Source organism: Podarcis filfolensis, assembly GCF_964270895.1.
Source record: "Podarcis filfolensis genome assembly, chromosome: 8".
NCBI lineage: Eukaryota > Metazoa > Chordata > Lepidosauria > Squamata > Lacertidae > Podarcis > Podarcis filfolensis.
In genome coordinates this window covers 7638132-7657287 of record NC_139611.1, presented here as the reverse complement: position 1 = coordinate 7657287, position 19156 = coordinate 7638132, and the positions used below count along the sequence as shown (strand labels likewise).

General features: G+C 48.4%; 1 protein-coding gene and 1 long non-coding RNA gene across 4 annotated transcripts; one reads left to right on the top strand and one right to left on the bottom strand.

Annotated features, from left to right (window-relative positions):
* Positions 1 to 5346: 5346 nt before the first annotated feature.
* Positions 5347 to 15824, top strand: PHETA1 (PH domain containing endocytic trafficking adaptor 1). 3 transcript variants are annotated; one of them, XM_083629678.1, is made up of 4 exons: positions 5371 to 5554; positions 8124 to 8241; positions 9410 to 9524; positions 14135 to 15824. In XM_083629678.1, the coding sequence occupies exon 4, from the start codon at positions 14147 to 14149 to the stop codon at positions 14951 to 14953; it is 807 nt and encodes a 268-aa protein (XP_083485804.1). In that variant the 5' UTR covers positions 5371 to 5554; positions 8124 to 8241; positions 9410 to 9524; positions 14135 to 14146; the 3' UTR covers positions 14954 to 15824. The 3 variants fall into 3 exon arrangements, with proteins under 3 accessions (XP_083485802.1, XP_083485804.1, XP_083485803.1); XM_083629676.1 differs by lacking the exon at positions 9410 to 9524 and having other exon boundaries at positions 5347 to 5554; XM_083629677.1 differs by lacking the exons at positions 5371 to 5554; positions 9410 to 9524 and having other exon boundaries at positions 7714 to 8241.
* A 628-nt stretch (positions 15825 to 16452) lies between these two features.
* Positions 16453 to 18335, bottom strand: LOC310769922. The gene is made up of 2 exons (XR_014551851.1): positions 17132 to 18335; positions 16453 to 16902 (listed from the first exon to the last, which is right to left on the bottom strand). It is a non-coding gene; the product is annotated as an uncharacterized lncRNA (long non-coding RNA).
* Between the last annotated feature and the right edge of the window lie 821 nt (positions 18336 to 19156).

The window sequence follows — 19156 nt, the reverse complement described above, 5'->3', positions numbered from 1 at the left end:
AGACTGCTGACTTTTTTTTTTTAAAAAAAGGTCTCCCACAGCCTGGAACCAGCAACACAAAATGCCCAACTTCCAGTTGAATTCTGTTGGGCTTCTATGACCTGGGTGACCCTCCTTTGGATAATCTCAGTGATCAAGCGGGGATATAAAAGCTCAGGTGGCCCTTAAGGTATCTCAGGCTCAAACTGTGCAGGGCGTTGCATGCTGACCGAAGGACCTTGAGACTGGCTCGGCACTAGATGGGCAGCCAGCGAGTGCAAATGTTTCAGCGAGGGAGTCCCATTGGTTACAGTTTCACCAATTAAATGATGTTTTCAAGACAGATGAAAAGAAAGGTTTTAGTTGTGGAATACAGTGGTACCTCAGGTTAAGTACTTTATTCGTTCCGGAGGTCCGTTCTTAACCTGAAACTGTTCTTAACCTGAAGCACCACTTTAGCTAATGGGGCCTCCTGCTGCCGCCACACGGCCGCATGATTTCTGTTCTCATCCTGAAGCAAAGTTCTTAACCCGAGGTACTATTTCTGGGTTAGTGGAGTCTGTAACCTGAAGCGTATGTAACCTGAAGCGTATGTAACCTGAGGTACCACTGTATCAATATTTCAAAAAGATCTAAATTTTAAAAAATATATATTTCAAAAAGATCTGTTAGAAAATAATGTTAAATTACTGTCCAGAATGTACAGCTTGCTTTTAGAGTGGCATACAAAAGATGAACAGGTCAAGTCGGTAATGATACACCGGACAAAGGACCTGGGAAATAATATTCAGATAGGAGATTGGGAAAGGCTATGGGAAACAGATTTGAAATTTACGGCATTGAAAGAAAATTATATGGAAATGATGTACCGGTGGTATTTAACCCCTACCAAGTTGGCAAAAATGTATAGGACAGCTACAAATACTTGTTGGAAATGTCAAGAAAAAGAAGGTACCTTTTATTATACTGTATGTGGTGGACTTGTAAGGTAATAAAAGCTTTATGGGAGATGATACAGTACAATGAAACGAAGAAAATGTTTAAAATAACTTTTGTTAAGAAACTAGAAGCTTTTCTATTAGGAATTACAGGTACAGTGGTACCTCGGGTTACAAATGCTTCAGGTTACATACGCTTCAGGTTACAGACCCCGCTAACCTAGAAATAATACCTTGGGTTAAGAAACTTTGCTTCAGGATGAGAACAGAAATCGCGCGGCGGCAGCGGGAGGCCCCATTGGCTGAAGTGGTGCTTCAGGTTAAGAACAGTTTCAGGTTAAGAACGAATCTCTGGAACGAATTAAGTACTTAACCCAAGGTACCACTGTACTGATATCCCAAAGGAACAGAAGAGACTTTTTAATGTATGGAACAACAGCCGCCAGGATGTTATTAGCTCAGAGATGGAAAGAAGAGAATGTCTCTACCAGAGAGGAATGGCAAACCAAGCCGAGATGGTAAAACTGACTGGAAAAACTCAGAAACCAAGAGGATAAAAACTTTGTAAAAGAATGGGGAACATTTGTAAGTTATTTAGGAGACCACTGTAAGCAGATGGAAACATTAGCAGGATTTTGATCTCACTTGTAGTTCAATAATTACCATGGACAATATGGTTTGATATAAAAATTGGTGTATGAAAGAATATGCAGTATGAAATGTTTAAAATGGGACCCCATAGAGGGGGTGGGGGGAAGCCTTGAAATTTGGAGGAATCTCTTTATACAAATATACTTTTTGATTCTTTTGGCCCTCAGGGGTGATAGGATGCTAGAAACAGAGGATAAAAAAGAAAGAAAAAACCTAAACAACAAAACAGATCCCAAATGAGCCAGCTGGACCATCACAAACAAGATCCATCAATTTTAAAAATGAAAGATACATCCTGTCTTAATATTCAACCTCCTACAAGTGATAGCGAGGACTCAGTTTCTGCGGAAGAACAAGCCTTAATAAACCGTTTCCGGTCACTGCAGCCCTCAGCCCAAAATGAAATCTTGGATAGACTAGACATACTCAGAAGTAGACGGGTCAAGAAGAACGAGCACAAGGAGACATCGGAGGGACTACATTTGTGGCCCATATCCCCTAAATGCTTAGTGGATAAAAGGAAGGTGGGAGGCTCATTTAAATGCATTGATCCGGATCTGCAAACGCAGCCCCCATTGATGTATGACAAGGCAGGATCAAAGCAGGACGACAAACACCTGAGATCATGGCTTAGTTACCTTAAGTTGTCCCCAAACGAATAAGCTACATCTCCAACTCCAAACCCCATCCCCAAGACGCCGAAAACTGAGGAACACCGTAACCTCATCAAGCAGACATCCATTGATAGAGCCAATGGGAGTGTTTTTTAGACACAAAAGCATAGCTGTCAAGCGTCCCTTATTTGGCGGGACAGTCCCTTATCCCAGCGCCATGTCCCGCTGTTGTCCCTTATTGATGAGGCTTCGTTTGGCTGCTGGCTGGACTTTCTGCCTTTGGCTCGGAGGGGCTCAGAAGTTGAACATACCTGTGCCCAGAAAATCCCTTATTTTGGCTGCTGATCCCTTATTTTCGAGGTTGCTGGTACCTTATTTTCAAATTTGTAAGTTGACAGCTATGCACAAAAGGGTTTCTTTGTTTATAACTTTGGATTTGCAAAACCAATAAAATGATTTTTAAAAAAAAGAAAGAAAGAAAAAAGCAAGGGAGCCCCATGTCCCTGACCAGATGCCCCCATCCGCAATCGGGCAGATGCACTCTGCACCCGCTGGAGCTTCCAGAACAGACCCCGAGTGCAGCCCCACATAGAGTGCATTGCAGCAATCCAGCTTCCAGGTTACCAAGGCATGGAATATAGCAGCCAAGGGATCCTGATCTTGATGCAGCCATAGCCGATGTACCAGACAAAGCTAGTAAAATAAAATGTCTTCCTGGCCACCAAGGTCACCTGGGCAAAATGACAAAAGACTTCCCACCCCCTTTTTACTATTATTATATTAAGTGTTTTGTGTTTTATGCTGTCAACTGCCCTGTAGTCTCTTGATCAAGGGTGAGATATATATATTTAAATGATGATGATGTATTTGGGAGTATTTTAGAAAGTGGGGTGTGTAGGTTTTGGGGTGTGTGCCCGTTATTTTACAGCCAATTAATGAATTCAGCATTGCTGCTATAATTTATTTTAATTGGGAAGGGGGCACCCACCCTAAGGTGGCATTTAAGCACGCAAAAATATATTGCTGTTGTTGGCATTTGCCTGCCTCGAGAAACAATGGAGTGTACCTCCGGGGGTGAAGTTTAACCGCTGCCTTGTTGTTGTTTAGTTGTTCAGTCGTGTCCAACTCTTCATGACCCCATGGACCAGAGCACGCCAGGCACTCCTGTCTTCCACTGCCTCCCGCAGTTTGGTCAAACTCATGCTGGTGTAGTGTAGTGGTTAAGAGCGGTAGTCTCGTAATCTGGGGAACCGGGTTCGCGTCTCCGCTACTCCACATGCAGCTGCTGGGTGACCTTGGGCCAGTCACACTTCTTTGAAGTCTCTCAGCCCCACTCACCTCACAGAGTGTTTGTTGTGGGGGAGGAAGGGAAAGGAGAATGTTAGCCGCTTTGAGACTCCTTCAGGTAGTGATAAAGCAGGATATCAAATCCAAACTCTTCTTCTTCTTCTTCTTCTTCTTCTTCTTCTTCTTCTTCTTCTTCTTCGAGAACACTGTCCAACCATCTCGTCCTCTGTTGTCCCCTTCTCCTTGTGCCCTCCATCTTTCCCAGCATCAGGGTCTTTTCCAGGGAGTCTTCTCTTCTCATGAGGTGGCCAAAGTATTGGAGCCTCAGCTTCATCAATTCTTCGGCGATCAGCCTTCTTTATGGTCCAGCTCTCACTTCCATACATCACTACAGTGGTACCTCGGGTTAAGTACTTAATTCGTTCTGGAGGTCTGTTCTTAACCTGAAACTGTTCTTAACCTGAAGCACCACTTTAGCTAATGGGGCCTCCTGCTGCTGCTGCGCTGCCGGAGCACAATTTCTGTTCTCATCCTGAAGCAAAGTTCCTAACCTGAAGCACTATTTCTGGGTTAGCGGAGTCTGTAACCTGAAGCGTATATAACCTGAAGCGTATGTAACCCGAGGTACCACTGTACTTTGAAAACCATAGCTTTAACTAGCACCAAAGTGACCCCCCCCCCACAGCCCAGGACACAAACCTGGGCCGTGTGTCTGGAGGTCCTGGGCTGCCCAGACCACAAGCCTTGCTGATGTGGTCCAAAGGAATGCAGAGCAATATATTTGGCACCAGCTCGGCTGCAGGAGGCATACACAAAGTGCCATCCAAACGACTTAGGGACTCTAATCTGGTTTTCTGTAGGGTTTACTCATCCTTTTCTTCTCCCAGAGATGTAAACAAGGCAGTGGATACATGTGCCTTGTTTACATCTGTGCCATGGTGGCTGTCGCTGATCTAAAACAGGGGTCAGCAAACCTTTTCAGCAGGGGGCCGGGCCACTGTCCCTCAGACCTTGTGGGGGGCCAGACTCTATTTTTTGGGGGGAAATGAACGAATTCCTATGCCCCACAAATAACCCAGAGATGCATTATCAATAAAAGCACACATTCTACTCATGTAAAAACACCAGGCAGGCCCCACAAATACCCCAGAGATGCATTTGAAATAAAAGGACACATTATACTCATGTAAAAACATGCTGATTCCCGGACCGTCCGCGGCCAGATTTAGAAGGCGATTGGGCCGGATCCAGCCCCGGGGCCTTAGTTTGTTTACCCATGGTTTACTCCTTAGCCTTTTCTCCTCCCAGAGATGTCCTACAAGGCAATGGATACATGTGCCTTGTTTACATCTGTGCCATGGTCTGTGCAATGCTCTAAAACAGGGGTCAGCAAACTTTTTCAGCAGGGGGCCGGGCCACTGTCCCTCAGACCTTGTGGGGGGGCCAGACTCTATTTTTTGGGGGGAAATGAACGAATTCCTATGCCCCACAAATAATCCAGAGATGCATTTTCAATAAAAGCACACATTCTACTCATGTAAAAACACCAGGCAGGCCCCACAAATAACCCAGAGATGCATTTGAAATAAAAGGACACATTCTACTAATGTAAAAACACGCTGATTCCCGGACCGTCCACGGGCCGGATCCGGCCCCCGGGCCTTAGTTTGCCTACCCACGATCTAAAACATAGGAATGGCATTTGAAAGAGAGAGAGCAGCAAGCGACGCCCCCCACCCGCCACCTCCATTGCGCGCCCCTCCCCACTGCTGAGCGCAGCTGCCCAAGCGCCCCCGGCGGCAAGCGGAAGGCGAGGGGCGGCCGGAGCGCGGCGGCGGCGGCGGCGGCGGCGGCGAGGCTCTTTGCCAGCCCGGAGAAGGCGGAGGCGGAGGCGGAGCCGCAGGCGGCCGGGCCAGGGCGCAGCGCCCAGCCCCGCCGGACAAAAGGAGCTGCCCGGCTGGCGAGCGGAGAGCCTGCGCCCGGCAAGGAGAGGGGCCCGGCGAGAAGCCACCGGGGCGCGCGCTCTGCACATGGCCAAGGGGCGCACGCCTTCTCCTTCCCCGCCTCCCCGGGAGGGCGAGCGAGGTGCGGGGGCCAAGCTTCGCGACTGGGGCGGGGGGGGGTCCCCTTGGCTCCCCTTCCCTCCCGCGACACGCCCCCGGGAGAGGGGAAGGGCGCAGGGGACCTTGGGGCAGGGGGCACGTGGGCACGGGCAGGGTCTGGGTGCCTTGCGTGTACACGTATATGCGATTGCCAGCTGTTTAAAACTGTTTTGAATACTGTGATTTAGAGCTGCAGCCGGCCCTGTGGCCTTAGGGTGAAGGGTGGACAATAGAAGTATTATTATTATTATTATTATTATTATTATTATTATTACTATTACTACTACTACTACAGTGGTACCTCGGGTTACATACGCTTCAGGTTACATACGCTTCAGGTTACAGACTCCGCTAACCCAGAAATAGTGCTTCAGGTTAAGAACTTTGCTTCAGGATAAGAACAGAAATTGGGATCTGGCGGCGCAGCAGTAGCAGGAGGCCCCATTAGCTAAAGTGGTGCTTCAGGTTAAGAACAGTTTCAGGTTAAGTACGGACTTCCAGAACGAATTAAGTACTTAACCCGAGGTATCACTGTATTATTATTAGGTAAAGGGTAAAGGGACCCCTGACCATTAGGTCCAGTCGTGGCCAATTCTGGGGTTGTGGCGCTCATCTCGCTTTATTGGCCGAGGGAGCCGCCGTACAGCTTCCGGGTCATGTGGCCAGCATGACTAAGCCGCTTCTGGCAAACCAGAGCAGCACACGGAAACGCCGTTTATCTTTCCGCCGGAGTGGTACCTATTTATCTACTTGCACTTTGACGTGCTTTCAAACTGCTAGGTTGGCAGGAGCTGGGACTGAGCAACAGGAGCTCACCCCATCGCAGGGATTTGAACCACTGACCTTCTGTTTGGCAAGCCCTAGGCTCTGTGGTTTAACCCTGCGTCCCTATTATTATTATTAGTGTTGATATTAATATATAATGTTTGTACATTTTTAGTAGATACACAGATCAGGCCAGTGTGGCGCAGGGGGCTTAACCACCAACTTCAAAGGAAGGAGGGTGATCATGGAATATTATCATTCCAGAAATAGAGGTCAGAGAGCAGAGGAAATGCACTTGGAGGAAAAATTCGTGGACAAGAGGGCAATCTGGCTCTGTGGTCCGAGGGAGAAATGATTCTGAATGTCAGTGGCTGGAAACCACAGGAGGGGAGAGTTGTGCTTGGATTCTGCTCACTGGCTTCCCACAGGCACCTGGTTGGTGGCTTTGAGATGCTAGACTTGATAGGCTATGGGCCGGATTCATGCAGGGCTTTTCTTTGTTCTCAAAGGACGGGAGTCTCCCACTCCTAACTGGACTGGCAACTGGGTCTCGCTTCAACACTGCTGGGGGGACCAGCAGGCTAGCTTGGAGGTCACGACGGGTTAGGTGGTGGGATCCTGGTGGTACTTGACAGTTTAGCTTAATCTCTGCATGGAGAGATTTCGGTCTCGCCTGCGAGTACAACGGGGGGTGGGTTGGTTAAGTGGTGCTAAGGAGTAACTAGTCCATATTAAGTACCCATGCGAGGAAAGGTTAATTATGAGAGTCACCCTGTGAAAAGAAAACTGAGTTCATTAATTGCACAAGTTTTCACAGACTGAAAACTAAGTTTGCATGTGAGTAAAATGACAGTGTTGTAGGGGTGAGACGATGGGGCAGGCAACCGTTGCAGCAGGTAGCATCTTGAAGGACCTCTTTCCTGGGTGAGAGTGCCTCTTCTCATAATAAATTTATTATGGAATTTTAATTTTTTAAAAAGAGAGAATGCCTCTTGTCAAAGGACCACCAGTGCCATCTTAGATAAGAGGACGTCCCTTCCACGGTGGGAGAAGATTCCTCTCCTGAAGTTGTGTCTGCTGCTGCTGTGTGACAGACACCATCATGCAGCCCAGCAAGTACTGTATTTTTTGCTCTATAAGACTTACTTTTTCCCTCCTAAAAAGTAAGGGGAAATGTGTGTGCATCTTATGGAGCGAATGCAGGCTGCGCAGCTATCCCAGAAGCCAGAACAGCAAGAGGGATTGCTGCTTTCACTGCGCAGCGATCCCTCTTGCTGTTCTGGCTTCTGAGATTCAGAATATTTCTTTTCTTGTTTTCCTCCTCCAAAAACTAGGTGCGTCTTGTGGTCTGGTGCGTCTTATAGAGCGAAAAATACGGTACACAGGAAGTCGCCTTTGGCAGACTCAGATCCTTGGTCCATATAGTTCAGAGTAGTCCACACTGACAGGTAGGATTTCAGGCAGGATATCTTACCTGGAGATGCCATTGGGAGTTGAATCTGGGACTCTGGAATCGGGTGTGCAAGTCGGAGACAGATATCTCTTCCAAGGTGATTCCTAAGAATGACAACAGCTGTCCTTAAGATTGCTTAACGCTTGGTAGACATACCCAAATATGCACAGCTTTGGCGATGGATTCATGCCTGGTGCCCATTGCTTAACCATTTGACACACCGATGACTGCATATCCTCATGCCTGGTGCTTTTACATCCTGGGTTGTCCGGATGGAGATGAAACATTGCCTTTCCATTGTGAAAACTGAAATTTTCTATTATTGCCTTCTCAGAGCCAAGTTTAAAGTGAGGCGCCTGTGACCAGCAAGAAAATCCAGATCCCTCCCCCCCGTTTCAAAGAAGTTCCTTCCCATTTTGCAGCTTCCCAGCCTTGATGACAGATATTTACATGTAAGTAAACCCCTCTCAGTTCAACAGGACTCTCTCTTACAAAGAGGGAATGTTATTACCTGGGGCTTTTCTTAAGTACTTGGATAAAATAAGTAAATACCTTCTTTTCACACCTAAAATAACATCTGCCCCAGGTAAATCAGCAATTCTTTTTTCTGTCAAAGGTAGTGACTATGGAAGGAGATGGACTTAACTATGGGAGAAAGAAGAAAAGGGAGGAATCGAGTCAATATCTTACGGCGGTGGGGGAGGGTGTGTATACTTTTATAAAAGCGATAAATTGATAAAATAGCTTCTTAATGATGTCATAATTCAATTGGCTAATATTACCATAGGAATCAATAAAACTGCAATTGCACTTTCTTGGGAGTAGGCCCTGTTGAACTTGGTAGGGACTGACCTCTGAGTAGGAATGGTTAGGACTGTGCTGTTACTGCAGAAAAGGGAGCATATAGATATATATATTTTGCTTCGACTGCATCCATTTTCAGGCTTTGGACTGAGCAAGATTAGTCCCAAGCATGGCAGGGATTTGTTCTGGGGTGGGGTGAACATCCAGATGTGGCCCTCCAGATGTTGGTGGACTACAAGCCCCATCATTCCTCACCATCAGTTATTTGCATCATTGGCCAAAAGGCTGGTTCGAGGGCAGCTTCTGGTTTCCTGCACTTCTTAGCTTCAGGTGATTCTTCCTTCATCCACCTTGCTTGTCAGGAACACTCACTGACCGTGATGGATTCTGGGAGGTGCGCTTGAGCCCAGCAGGGTCCTCCTTTAGAAGCACAACCCTCTTGCCACCCTTGATTGTCTATGCCAGGCAGGTAGGGCTTGCATCATAGAGGTGGCAGGGACAGAGCGGTGCCCTCTGATCACCACCGCATAGAGCCATGGAAAACGACAGCTTTCGATTCAGCTTTGGATCATAGAACTGCAAAGTTGGAAAGGCCTGATCTAACCCACCGCAGTGCAGGAATCCCTGACACATGGCCATCCAACCTCGTGTTGTGTTGTGTTGTGTTGTGCTATTTATATCCCACCTTTCCCCCAGTTTGGGACTCAAGACTGCTTACACAGTTAAAATAAAACAAGCTGAAAACATAGAAGAGGCTTGGACTGTGGGATGTGATACGTAAGAAGCAGTCAAGTACAACATTCCTTGTTTTCCTAGAGTGGACATGCGGGGGAATGTTTGGTCCAGCCAGTCGAAAACTTCCTGTTTCCTCCTGGCTGGGACATCCTTCCTTTGCATGTGACTCAATGTGGGCGTGACATCACCTGTCCAGGTAACAAAAGGATGAGACACGCAGCACATTCTCTCTCTCTTTGACTTCCTCTGTTGTTAGAGCAGCTTTTTAGCTAGAAATGCCCTTTCGGCTTTCAGCCAACAGAGGACACTGGGATTATCCCCATACGGGATAGATCCATAGCTGTCAACTTTTCCCTTTTCTTGAGAGGAGTCCTATTCGGAATAACGGAATTTCCCTTAAAAAAAGGGAAATGTTGACAGCTATGGATAGATCCGCATGTATATATCTTTAACTAAGCCTGCCTTCAGGGATCCCAACTGTGAACTGATATGAGTAAACTTCTTTTATACACTTTAAACAAGATTGTGGCATGTTTATTCTTTTAAGAGGGATATAAGGGAACTTACCAGCAACCTAGTAATGAGAGGCTTAAACAAGCCTGCAACCAGCTATCCACTGTGCGTTTAAAAGGGGAATGTAAAACTCTGCTAGCGCAAGTTAGGAAGGATACAGTGGTGCCCCGCAAGACGAACGCCTCGCAAGACGAAAAACCCGCTAGACGAAAGGCGCTTCGCAAAACGAATTTCCCTATGGGCTTCCTTCGCAAGATGAAAGCCCATAGGGAAATCTCCAGGACAGCGGGGAAGCGCAGCGCGTCTTCCCCACTGTCCTCGGACCTCCTCCAAAGGCTGGCGGTGGGGCGGAGAGACCTCCTCCCGCCGCCAGCCTTCGGAAGGCTGCTCCGAAGGCTGGCGGCGGGAGGAGGTCTCTCCGCCCCACCGCCAGCCTTCGGAAGGCTCCTCCGAAGGCTGGCAGTGGGGCGGAGAGACCTTTTCCCCACGCCAGCCTTCGGATGGCTGTCCTGAAGACTTGCGGTGGGAGGAGGGTTTTCCTTCCCACCGCCAACATTCAGAATGCTGTTCTGAATGTTGGCGGTGGGGAGGAAAAACCCTCCTCCCACCGCAAGCCCCGGGAACAGAGGAGAAGCGCTGCGCGCCTTCCCCTCTGTTCCCGGACCTGTCCTGAAGGCTTGCGGTGGGGAGAAAAGCCCTTCTCCGCACCGCCAGCCTGGCAAGCGGTCTCCATAGGAACGCATTAATTGATTTTCAATGCATTCCTATGGGAAACCGTGCTTCGCAAGACGAAAAACTCGCAAGAAGAAAAAACTTGCGGAACGAATTAATTTCGTCTTGCGAGGCACCACTGTATTAATAAACAATATATCCTCTCCTGCCTTCCTGAACATTCCCACGTGGACAAATTCATGACGAGGCTGCGGGTGGCTGCTATTCCTGATGGCTGTGCTTTGCCTCCATGGCTGGAGACAATAAATGCTTCTGCATCCTAGTTGCTGGAAGCCGCAGGAGGGAAGAGTGCAGCTCTCGCACCCAGGTCCTGCTTGTGGTTTTTTTCCCCTGGGGCATCTGGTTGGCCACCGTGGGAAGAGGATGCTGGACTAGGTGGGCCCTCTTGGGCCTGATCCAGCCTCAGGACTCTTCTTATGTTCTCCAAGGTTCTGTGAACAAGGAAGGGCCTCTTTGAAACAATGGAGTCGGTAAACAGATAATAATAATAATAATAATAATAATAATAATAATAATAATAATAATTTATTTATACCCCGCCCATCTGGCTGAGTTTCCCCAGCCACTCTGGGCGGCTTCCAATCGAGTGTTAAAAACAATACAGCATTAAATATTAAAAACTTCCCGAAACAGGGCTGCCTTCAAATGTCTTTTAAAGAGAAGATAGCTGCTTATTTCCTTCACATCTGAAGTTCCACAGGGCGGGCGCCACTACCGAGAAGGCCCTCTGCCTGGTTCCCTGTAACCTCACTTCTCGCAATGAGGGAACCACCAGAAGGCCCTCAGCGCTGGACCTCAGTGTCTGGGCTGAACGATGGGGGTGGAGACGCTCCTTCAGATATACTGGACCGAGGCCATTTAGGGCTTTAAAGGTCAGCACCAACACTTTGAATTGTGCTTGGACACGTACTGGGAGCCAATGTAGGTTTTTCAAGACCGGTGTTATATGGTCTCGGCGGCCGCTCCCAGTCACCAGTCTAGCTGCCGCATTCTGGATTAATTGCAGTTTCCGGGTCACCTTCAAAGGTAGCCCCACATAGAGCGCATTGCAGTAGTCCAAGCGGGAGATAACATTAGAAACCTCCCAACTCCTCCTTAAAAGCAAATGACCTCAGAAGATGCAGTGGCAAGATGGGGAAGGAGATGGCTGGAAGGGAGCGCATCCTCAGGAGAGTTACTCAGCACCAGGAGGGCAGGATGAGTTGTTTGACCCGATTAGCAACTTTCTCAGTAGTCAAAACCTTTTCCTGCTTCTTTCTTTCCTTCTGTTTTTTTTTTTTTATGTGTTAGCAAAAACTGCTAAGATTAGAATAGAGGAAGTGAATTGGCATTGAAGAGCTTCCTCCTCCTTTGTTTTTTCGATCCTGGAAACAGCTGTCAGTCACATCCACATTCCCCCCCTCTGGGTCACCAAGTTGCCATACGTGCATTTGCCCAGCAGACAATGCGGAGATGCTGGTGGTGTTTAGAGAAAGCGTGCAGATTTTGGAGGCGTCACACCTTGGCCTTGTGAGGGGCTGGGTGTGCTCATCATTGTTCTACTCACCTCACCTCAAAATCGTCACCTGCATTTTTTCAGCTAATGTGATCTGATTTAAGTTGCTGTTCACTGTCAGGATTTGTGTGTGTGAGCACCAAATTAAAAAGTTGTTCTGCTCCATTTTTTAAAAAAGTTTTAATTTATGCATCTCTTGTTTAACTTAGGGACACGGGTGGCGCTGTGGGTTAAAACCACTAAGCCTAGGGCTTGCTGATCAGAAGGTCGGTGGTTCAAATCTCCGCGATGGGGTGAGCTCCCGTTGCTCGGTCCCTGCTCCTACCAACCTAGCAGTTCGAAAGCACATCAAAGTGCAAGTAGATAAATAGGTACCGCTCCAACGGGAAGGGAAACGGCGTTTCCATGCGCTGCTCTGGTTCGCCAGAAGCGGCTTAGTCATGCTGGCCACATGGCCCGGAAGCTGTACGCCGGCTCCCTCCGCCAATAAAGCGAGATGAGCGCCGCAACCCCAGAGTCGTCCACGACTGGACCTAATGGTCAGGGGTCCCTTTACCTTTTACCTGTTTAACTTGCTGACAAAAGGAGCTAATGTCTTGGCATTAAGAACAGGTGTAATAAGAAGCCACGAGGGGGAAAATAATAATTAAAGAGTGGGGAACAATTTTGGAATATCTGAAAAATTATGGTATGCAAGTAAGTGCATTAGTAGGGTTAACTTAAGCAGTTAAAATTATTTTCAAGGTAAATTGCAGAATAACTTAAAAATGGAGTAAAGTGGAAAATGCAGTGTTAAAAATTTAAATAGGACAAGAAACCACAAAGGGGGGGGGTCTAATATGTATTTGTATTTGAAGTATGTGATTGTAAGGTGAACTTTTGAAAACTGCGAACGTTTGAAAACTGAACATAAAATTAAAAACAATAATAAATTCTTGCAATTAAGAAACTCTGCTACATGAGCAGTGAGATAACTCAGTCTAATCCCTTGCAAAGCTCCCTTGCAAGACCTTAGACCTCAGCTGTGTGAGCAGCCCAGGGTTAGGAAAGCTACCTAAACGACCAGCTGCAACTCTTGGCAGTAAGTTGAGATGTGGGGATGGCCTGATATACTGATTTCCTTTGAACTTGTGTGCTCACCTTAACTCCAGAGGTTATTACCTTATTTGGCAATAAATTGTTTAAGAAGAATCCTGGCGGGGAAGCTGAGCTGGGGGACAACATTTGTGAGATTCAACCTGAAATTTGGGCACCAGCAGGGCAGAAGTGTTGGAGGGGATGAATGAACACCAGAAGAGCCCAGTGTCTGGATCAGGCCAAAGGGGACCTAACTGGCCCAGCATCCTGTTCCCACAGTGGGCAACTGGGTGCCCCAGTAGGAATCCCGCAAGCGAGGACCCGAGATCAATAGCCTTCTCCCGACTTGTGATGCTCGCAAGGGGAATTCAGTTAGTTCCCCAGTGCTGGAATAGCGCATAGTCATTACAACCAGTAGGATTGTTTTGAGAAGATACTGAATTATTTGAGTAGGTTTGAACAATTTGGGGCAATTAAAATGTTAAAAGTTAAATAAACCTTGTGGAAGGAGGAGTGTTAATGTATATAGAAGTGTATGTATGATTAAATTGAATATGTTATTATTGAATATTATTGAATATGTATCTCATTGAATGTTATATACCCAATGTATCAGATGCCTGGGGGGGTTTCACTGTTTGTGTTTTGGTGGTTGGTAAAAAATAAAATAGAAAAAAAAAATAGAAAAAAAGGCCCACACGCCTTTCAAAGCCATCCCAGTCGTGACCATTGCTATATACTGTGGGAGCAAAATTTCATAGTTCCAACTAAGCGCTGTGTGAAAAAGTCCTTCCTCTTGCCTCTCCTGAATCTCTTCAGCTACATGGGGCGGAGGCTGCGGCCATTTTGTGCTTCCAGAAGAGGGCTCAAAATAGCCGACATCTCCTGGGTTCCAGGCCTGACAGATCTCCTGGTTCCTGCCAGGGGTTGGTTATGGCCTTGGGGAGCCTCAACCTTTCTTTCCCTCTTATTTTCTTCCTCGTTTCCAGGCCCAAGCGAACATGAAGCTGAACGAGCGGAGCTTGGCCTTCTACGCCACCTGCGACGCCCCGGCGGACAACGCCGGCTTCCTCTACAAGAAGGGCGAGAGGAACACGGCCTACCACCGCCGCTGGTTTGTGCTGAGGGGAAACATGCTCTTCTACTTTGAGGACCGGGAGAGCCGGGAGCCGGTGGGGGTCGTCATCCTGGAGGGCTGCACCGTGGAGCTGTGCGAGTCCACGGAAGAGTTCGCCTTCGCCATCCGCTTTGACTGCGCCAAGTCCCGCACCTACGTCCTGGCGGCGGAGAGCCAGGCCGCCATGGAGAGCTGGGTCAAGGCCCTCTCTCGCGCCAGCTTTGGCTACCTGCGACTGCTGGTGAGGGAGCTGGAGAAACAGCTGGAGGAAATGCAGAAAACCTTTTCCGGCTGCCACCGGGTCCAGCGGAGGGCGCCGCTTTACCGGAAGAACAAAATGGCGCTGAATTCACAGGACTTGCTCCCGGAGAAGCCGTCCGTCCCGATTTGCATCCCGGCGAAAGAAAATGGCTGTGCCCTCTGGTACAACTCCGAAGGCCCAACCAGCCTGCCGGCGGGGTATCCCCAAGCCAACTCCTGGGGCACCAGGACCTGTGGGGAGGACAGCTTTGATGGGGGTCTGAAGCCCCCACCGCTGCCTCCTCGAAGGAGGGCTCTCTCGGGCAATTCCTGTAGTTCAGAGGGCCCTGGCAGCCCAAGCTGCTTTTCCAGACTCCATGACTCGTACGGAAGGGAAGTCCTGGAGCTGAGAAGGGCATGGCTGGAGGGACAAAAGGATGGAGGGCTATGAGGGGCTCCTTGGCAGCGGGGGCACCTTGGGAGAGGCCAATAAATGGAGACCTTGGCTGCTGTAGATAACACACAGCTCCTGGAAACTCTGCGCTCTGCCTGCCGTTGCGCCAGCTCAGATCTTCCCGTTGCCTTTAAAACTTGGGCCAGTTGCTTTTCTGCTCCTGTTCCTCCACTCCGTGCAGTTCCTGGAAAAGACTTGCCATCCTTTTGCACCTAGAAAGCCTCAGCTTGTTAATGATAAAAAAGGGATCTGACTTTAATACCGGCTGTCACCACCACCCAGGCCAGACTCGAACCACTGTCAGAGGTGTTGCCATTTCTTACCGTGGTCCTCCTCTCCTTCCTGGCAGGGGCTTCTGCCGTAGAGACGGATGTCTGCTGTTACCAAACACTGGGTTGGGCACAGTTTGGGGCAGTGGGAGAGCATTCTGGCCAGGTGAAGCAGTGGGATCAGATGGTTTGGGCCAGCTCTCCACCAAAGGGAAGGCAGAGACATCTACATGGACCATCCCGGTTCTGACATCATGGTGGGGCTGGTTTGGAAAAGGTCGCCATTGTTTTACTTGCTGTCTCCTGGGATTCTTCCATCTTGCATCAAGCACTGTCAGGTGTTGGGTGTTCCTGGTTTGTCGTTGGTTAAAGTAGAGGCACCTGAGCATACAGGTGTGAGAGAGGCCTTCGGGGACCCTTCATTCTGCATGCTCCTCTTAACTCAGTTTCACCTTTGAATGGCACTGGTTTAGGTGGGGTTAAGACTACGGTTACACTACAATTGTAAATGGATTTAATACTCAACCTCCCCACTCCCAAATATAACCTTGGGGGAACGTCCACTAAGAGTCTGAAATAAAGGGCAGCTGTCAAATTTTTTTCCTGGTGCTCTGATAATCGAAACCCAAGATGCATGGTTAATGATTCAGACACGGCTTCAATAATCAAGGAGCAGGCTGTGTTTATTTGCAGAAGAACAAAGTCTGTGTCCTGCCATAGAAAAATACTGGGCTGCATCCATTGCTAGTCCTGCTCAGGGGAGACATTTTGGAATGGATGGACACGACTTAACTTGGGGCTATTAATTTCAAGGGGTCTACTCTGAGTAGCACTTAGGCTGCATTCACCCATCAGTTAGTTCCAATTTCCCTAATATTTCCATTACTGTTAATTTCTGTATCATATTCCAGCTTTTGCATGAAATATAGTGGAATATGGAGCCAGTTTAGCGCTCATCTCTCTGCTATCTGTGATTCAGAAAAATTCATTTGCTTGCAGGAAAAAATCCTTCTGCAGGTAACATGGATATTTGTTCCATATTATGCTATGATTCCGGAAGTAGCTTTTACGTTGAGTGAAAGCTCAAATGTAATGCAGAACCCAGCAGTTAAGGAAATGTCGTGAAAATTGAATAAACAGCAGTGTGGATGGATTCAGCCTTTGTTGGCTCCAACCTGTTGTCTGCACTGCTTCTGTTAACTTATGAAGTTCCCCCTTTCTTTTGTAAAATATTTCCTCGGCCTTGACCACCACCCCATTTACCATTTTATAAAGCCCATTTGAAGGGCAAAGAATCTTTCTTGAACTAGAGCCATCATGACATCGCTGAGAGGGAATCTTTGCGATTTCATTTTGCAGAAATGGATTTGAGTGAGTTGACCCAAAATGTACATGTTTTGTGTGTGCGCGCAGGGGACGCTCAGCTGGCTCTTGTGATGAGGAAACAAGAGGGACAGCTTTGTGTATGTTAATTTCTCCTTTACTCTTCATTGCTAAAGAGGGAGAGGCAGCATAGCATAGTGGTTAGAGTATCAGGGTTTCAGACAAAGGACATTCCCAGCCTTACCTGGAGATATTGGGGGTTGAACCAGGGACCTGTCTAGCTCTGCCACTGGACTACAGCTCTTCCCCTCAAAATGAAGTAAGTCCCTAGGCCTCATGGCTGTTGATAAGGAGCTGAGTGAAATAGGAGCATAGAGTTTGGATTTGATATCCCGCCTTTCACTCCCCTTCAGGAGTCTCAAAGCGGCTAACAATCTCCTTTCCCTTCCTCCCCCACAACAAACACTCTGTGAGGTGAGTGGGGCTGAAAGACTTCAAAGAAGTGTGACTGGCCCAAGGTCACCCAGCAGCTGCATGTGGAGGAGCGGAGACGCGAACCCGGTTCCCCAGATTACGTGACTACCGCTCTTAACCACTACACCACACTGTCTTGCTCCAAACCACATCACTGGTTCATCTTGTTCCATGTTGTCCAAGCTGGAGTGGCTGTCCAGCATTTCAGGCAGAGGCTCCCTGGGCCTTACCAGGAAATGCTACAGACTGAACCTTGGACCTTCACCAGAGATCACATTCCTGCTTTTCATGTTTACAAATGGCAGCGCAATGCGGCGTGGGAAATTGCATTGGTAAAAGTGACTGGAAGAGGAAAGAAATGCCATCTTGGGTGGGGAATCAGGCAATCATTTTCAAACTTCAGCCAAAAAGAGGAGGCGTCGTACGACACCTCCTGAGCTATTCTCCCAGTCTGGGCTTTTCTTCTGCAGATGCTCCTCAGGTTTGTGTGAAGTGGGGTTCCTGCGAAACCAGCTTTGTTTATGTGTTCCCGTGGGTATGTATAATCTACCACTTCTCTGCTCCTGCTTCCTTCTGATGAACTCAGCTACCACAGACTGTAAAAATAGAACGGAGTATGTGCACCCCTCTGTCAGCCTTTGATCTTGCATTATGGGATAGGGGAAGAAGGCATCCTCTGCATTTCTGGTTGGTAGCGTCCAAAAAAATGCATTTAGGCAAACGAAAATAGGATGCAGCTTACGAGCTAATACTGATCATGTCTAGTTCAGCATTACCTGCACGGACTAGCAGCTGCGCTCTGGGGGTTTCAAGCAGGGGTCTGTTTGCAGACCTACCTGTGCTTGGGGGTTTGAACCTGCCGGTGGGTTTCTGAAAAGCTCCACAGCTAAGGTCTTGGGCGGGGTTTCTTCTCAAAAAGGGGAGACAAGGACAGGCTTCCTTGCGACAACCCAGCTTGCCCACAACTACTGGCTTGCAGCTGTGGGAGGCTGGGTGCCTGGTGCTTGGAGGCAGGTTTGGGGATGCCTTGTGTCGAAAGTGCAGGCAGCTCTTTAAGGACAGAGGGCATATTTTTGCCACTGAAAGAGGAGAATGCAATTTTGTCACTCCGTATCAACAGCCAAGGGGGACGCGGGTGGCGCTGTGGGTTAAACCACAGAGCCTAGGACTTGCTGATCAGAAGGTCGGTGGTTTGAATCCCCACAACGGAGTGAGCTCCCATTGCCCAGTCCCTGCTCCTGCCAACCTAGCAGTTCGAAAGCACGTCAAAGTGCAAGTAGATAAATAGGTACCGCTCTGGCGGGAAGGTAAACGGCGTTGCTGCTCTGGTTCGCCAGAAGCGGCTTAGTCATGCTGGCCACATGACCCGGAAGCTGTACGCCGCTCCTTCGGCCAATAAAGCAAGATGACCCCAGAGTCGGTCATGACTGGACCTAATGGTCAAGGGTCCTTTTACCTTTACCTATCGCCAGCCACAAGAGTCAGCAGGAAGCAATTAGTGCATTGTGCCAGCTTTCACCAACTTGGTACCCTCCAGATGTTTTGGGCTACAATAGCATCCTGGCTGGGGGATTTAGTCCAAAACATCTGAGGGTGCCAGGTTTGCAAAGGCTGGCGCTATGGCAAAAGGTTAAGTCTTCTGCCCCCCCCCCTTGCGATCATTTATGCTTGACAGTGGCGTAGCGTGGGGGGTGCAGGGGGGGCCGGCCGCACCGGGCGCAACATCTGCGGGTTAGGGTTAGGGGGCGCAAATCCACGGGTTAGGGGGCACAAATTACTTGCCTTGCCCCGGGTGCTGACAACCCACGCTACGCCACTGATGCTTGAGCATGCTCGAGAGGGCACAACCTTCCTCACTAGATCTTGCCGCCTTGCTTTCAGTGATTCCAAATTCATTGCTGTGTCCAAACAGTGTGCTAGTTGCAGGTTGGATGTGACAATTCATTTCCCTCAAGTGCCCTTGAGCTGCCCGGCAGTTGTGCCAGTCACATTCCCTGACAAGTCATGCAGTGAGAATTCGCACAACAAGGCAAAACCAGTATGGAACTTGATTTCGCTGCCATGGCTTTCTGTTCCCTCAACGAGGGCCTTGAGGAATCTTTGGATAAGTGTTGGGGATGGGAGAAAAATTAGG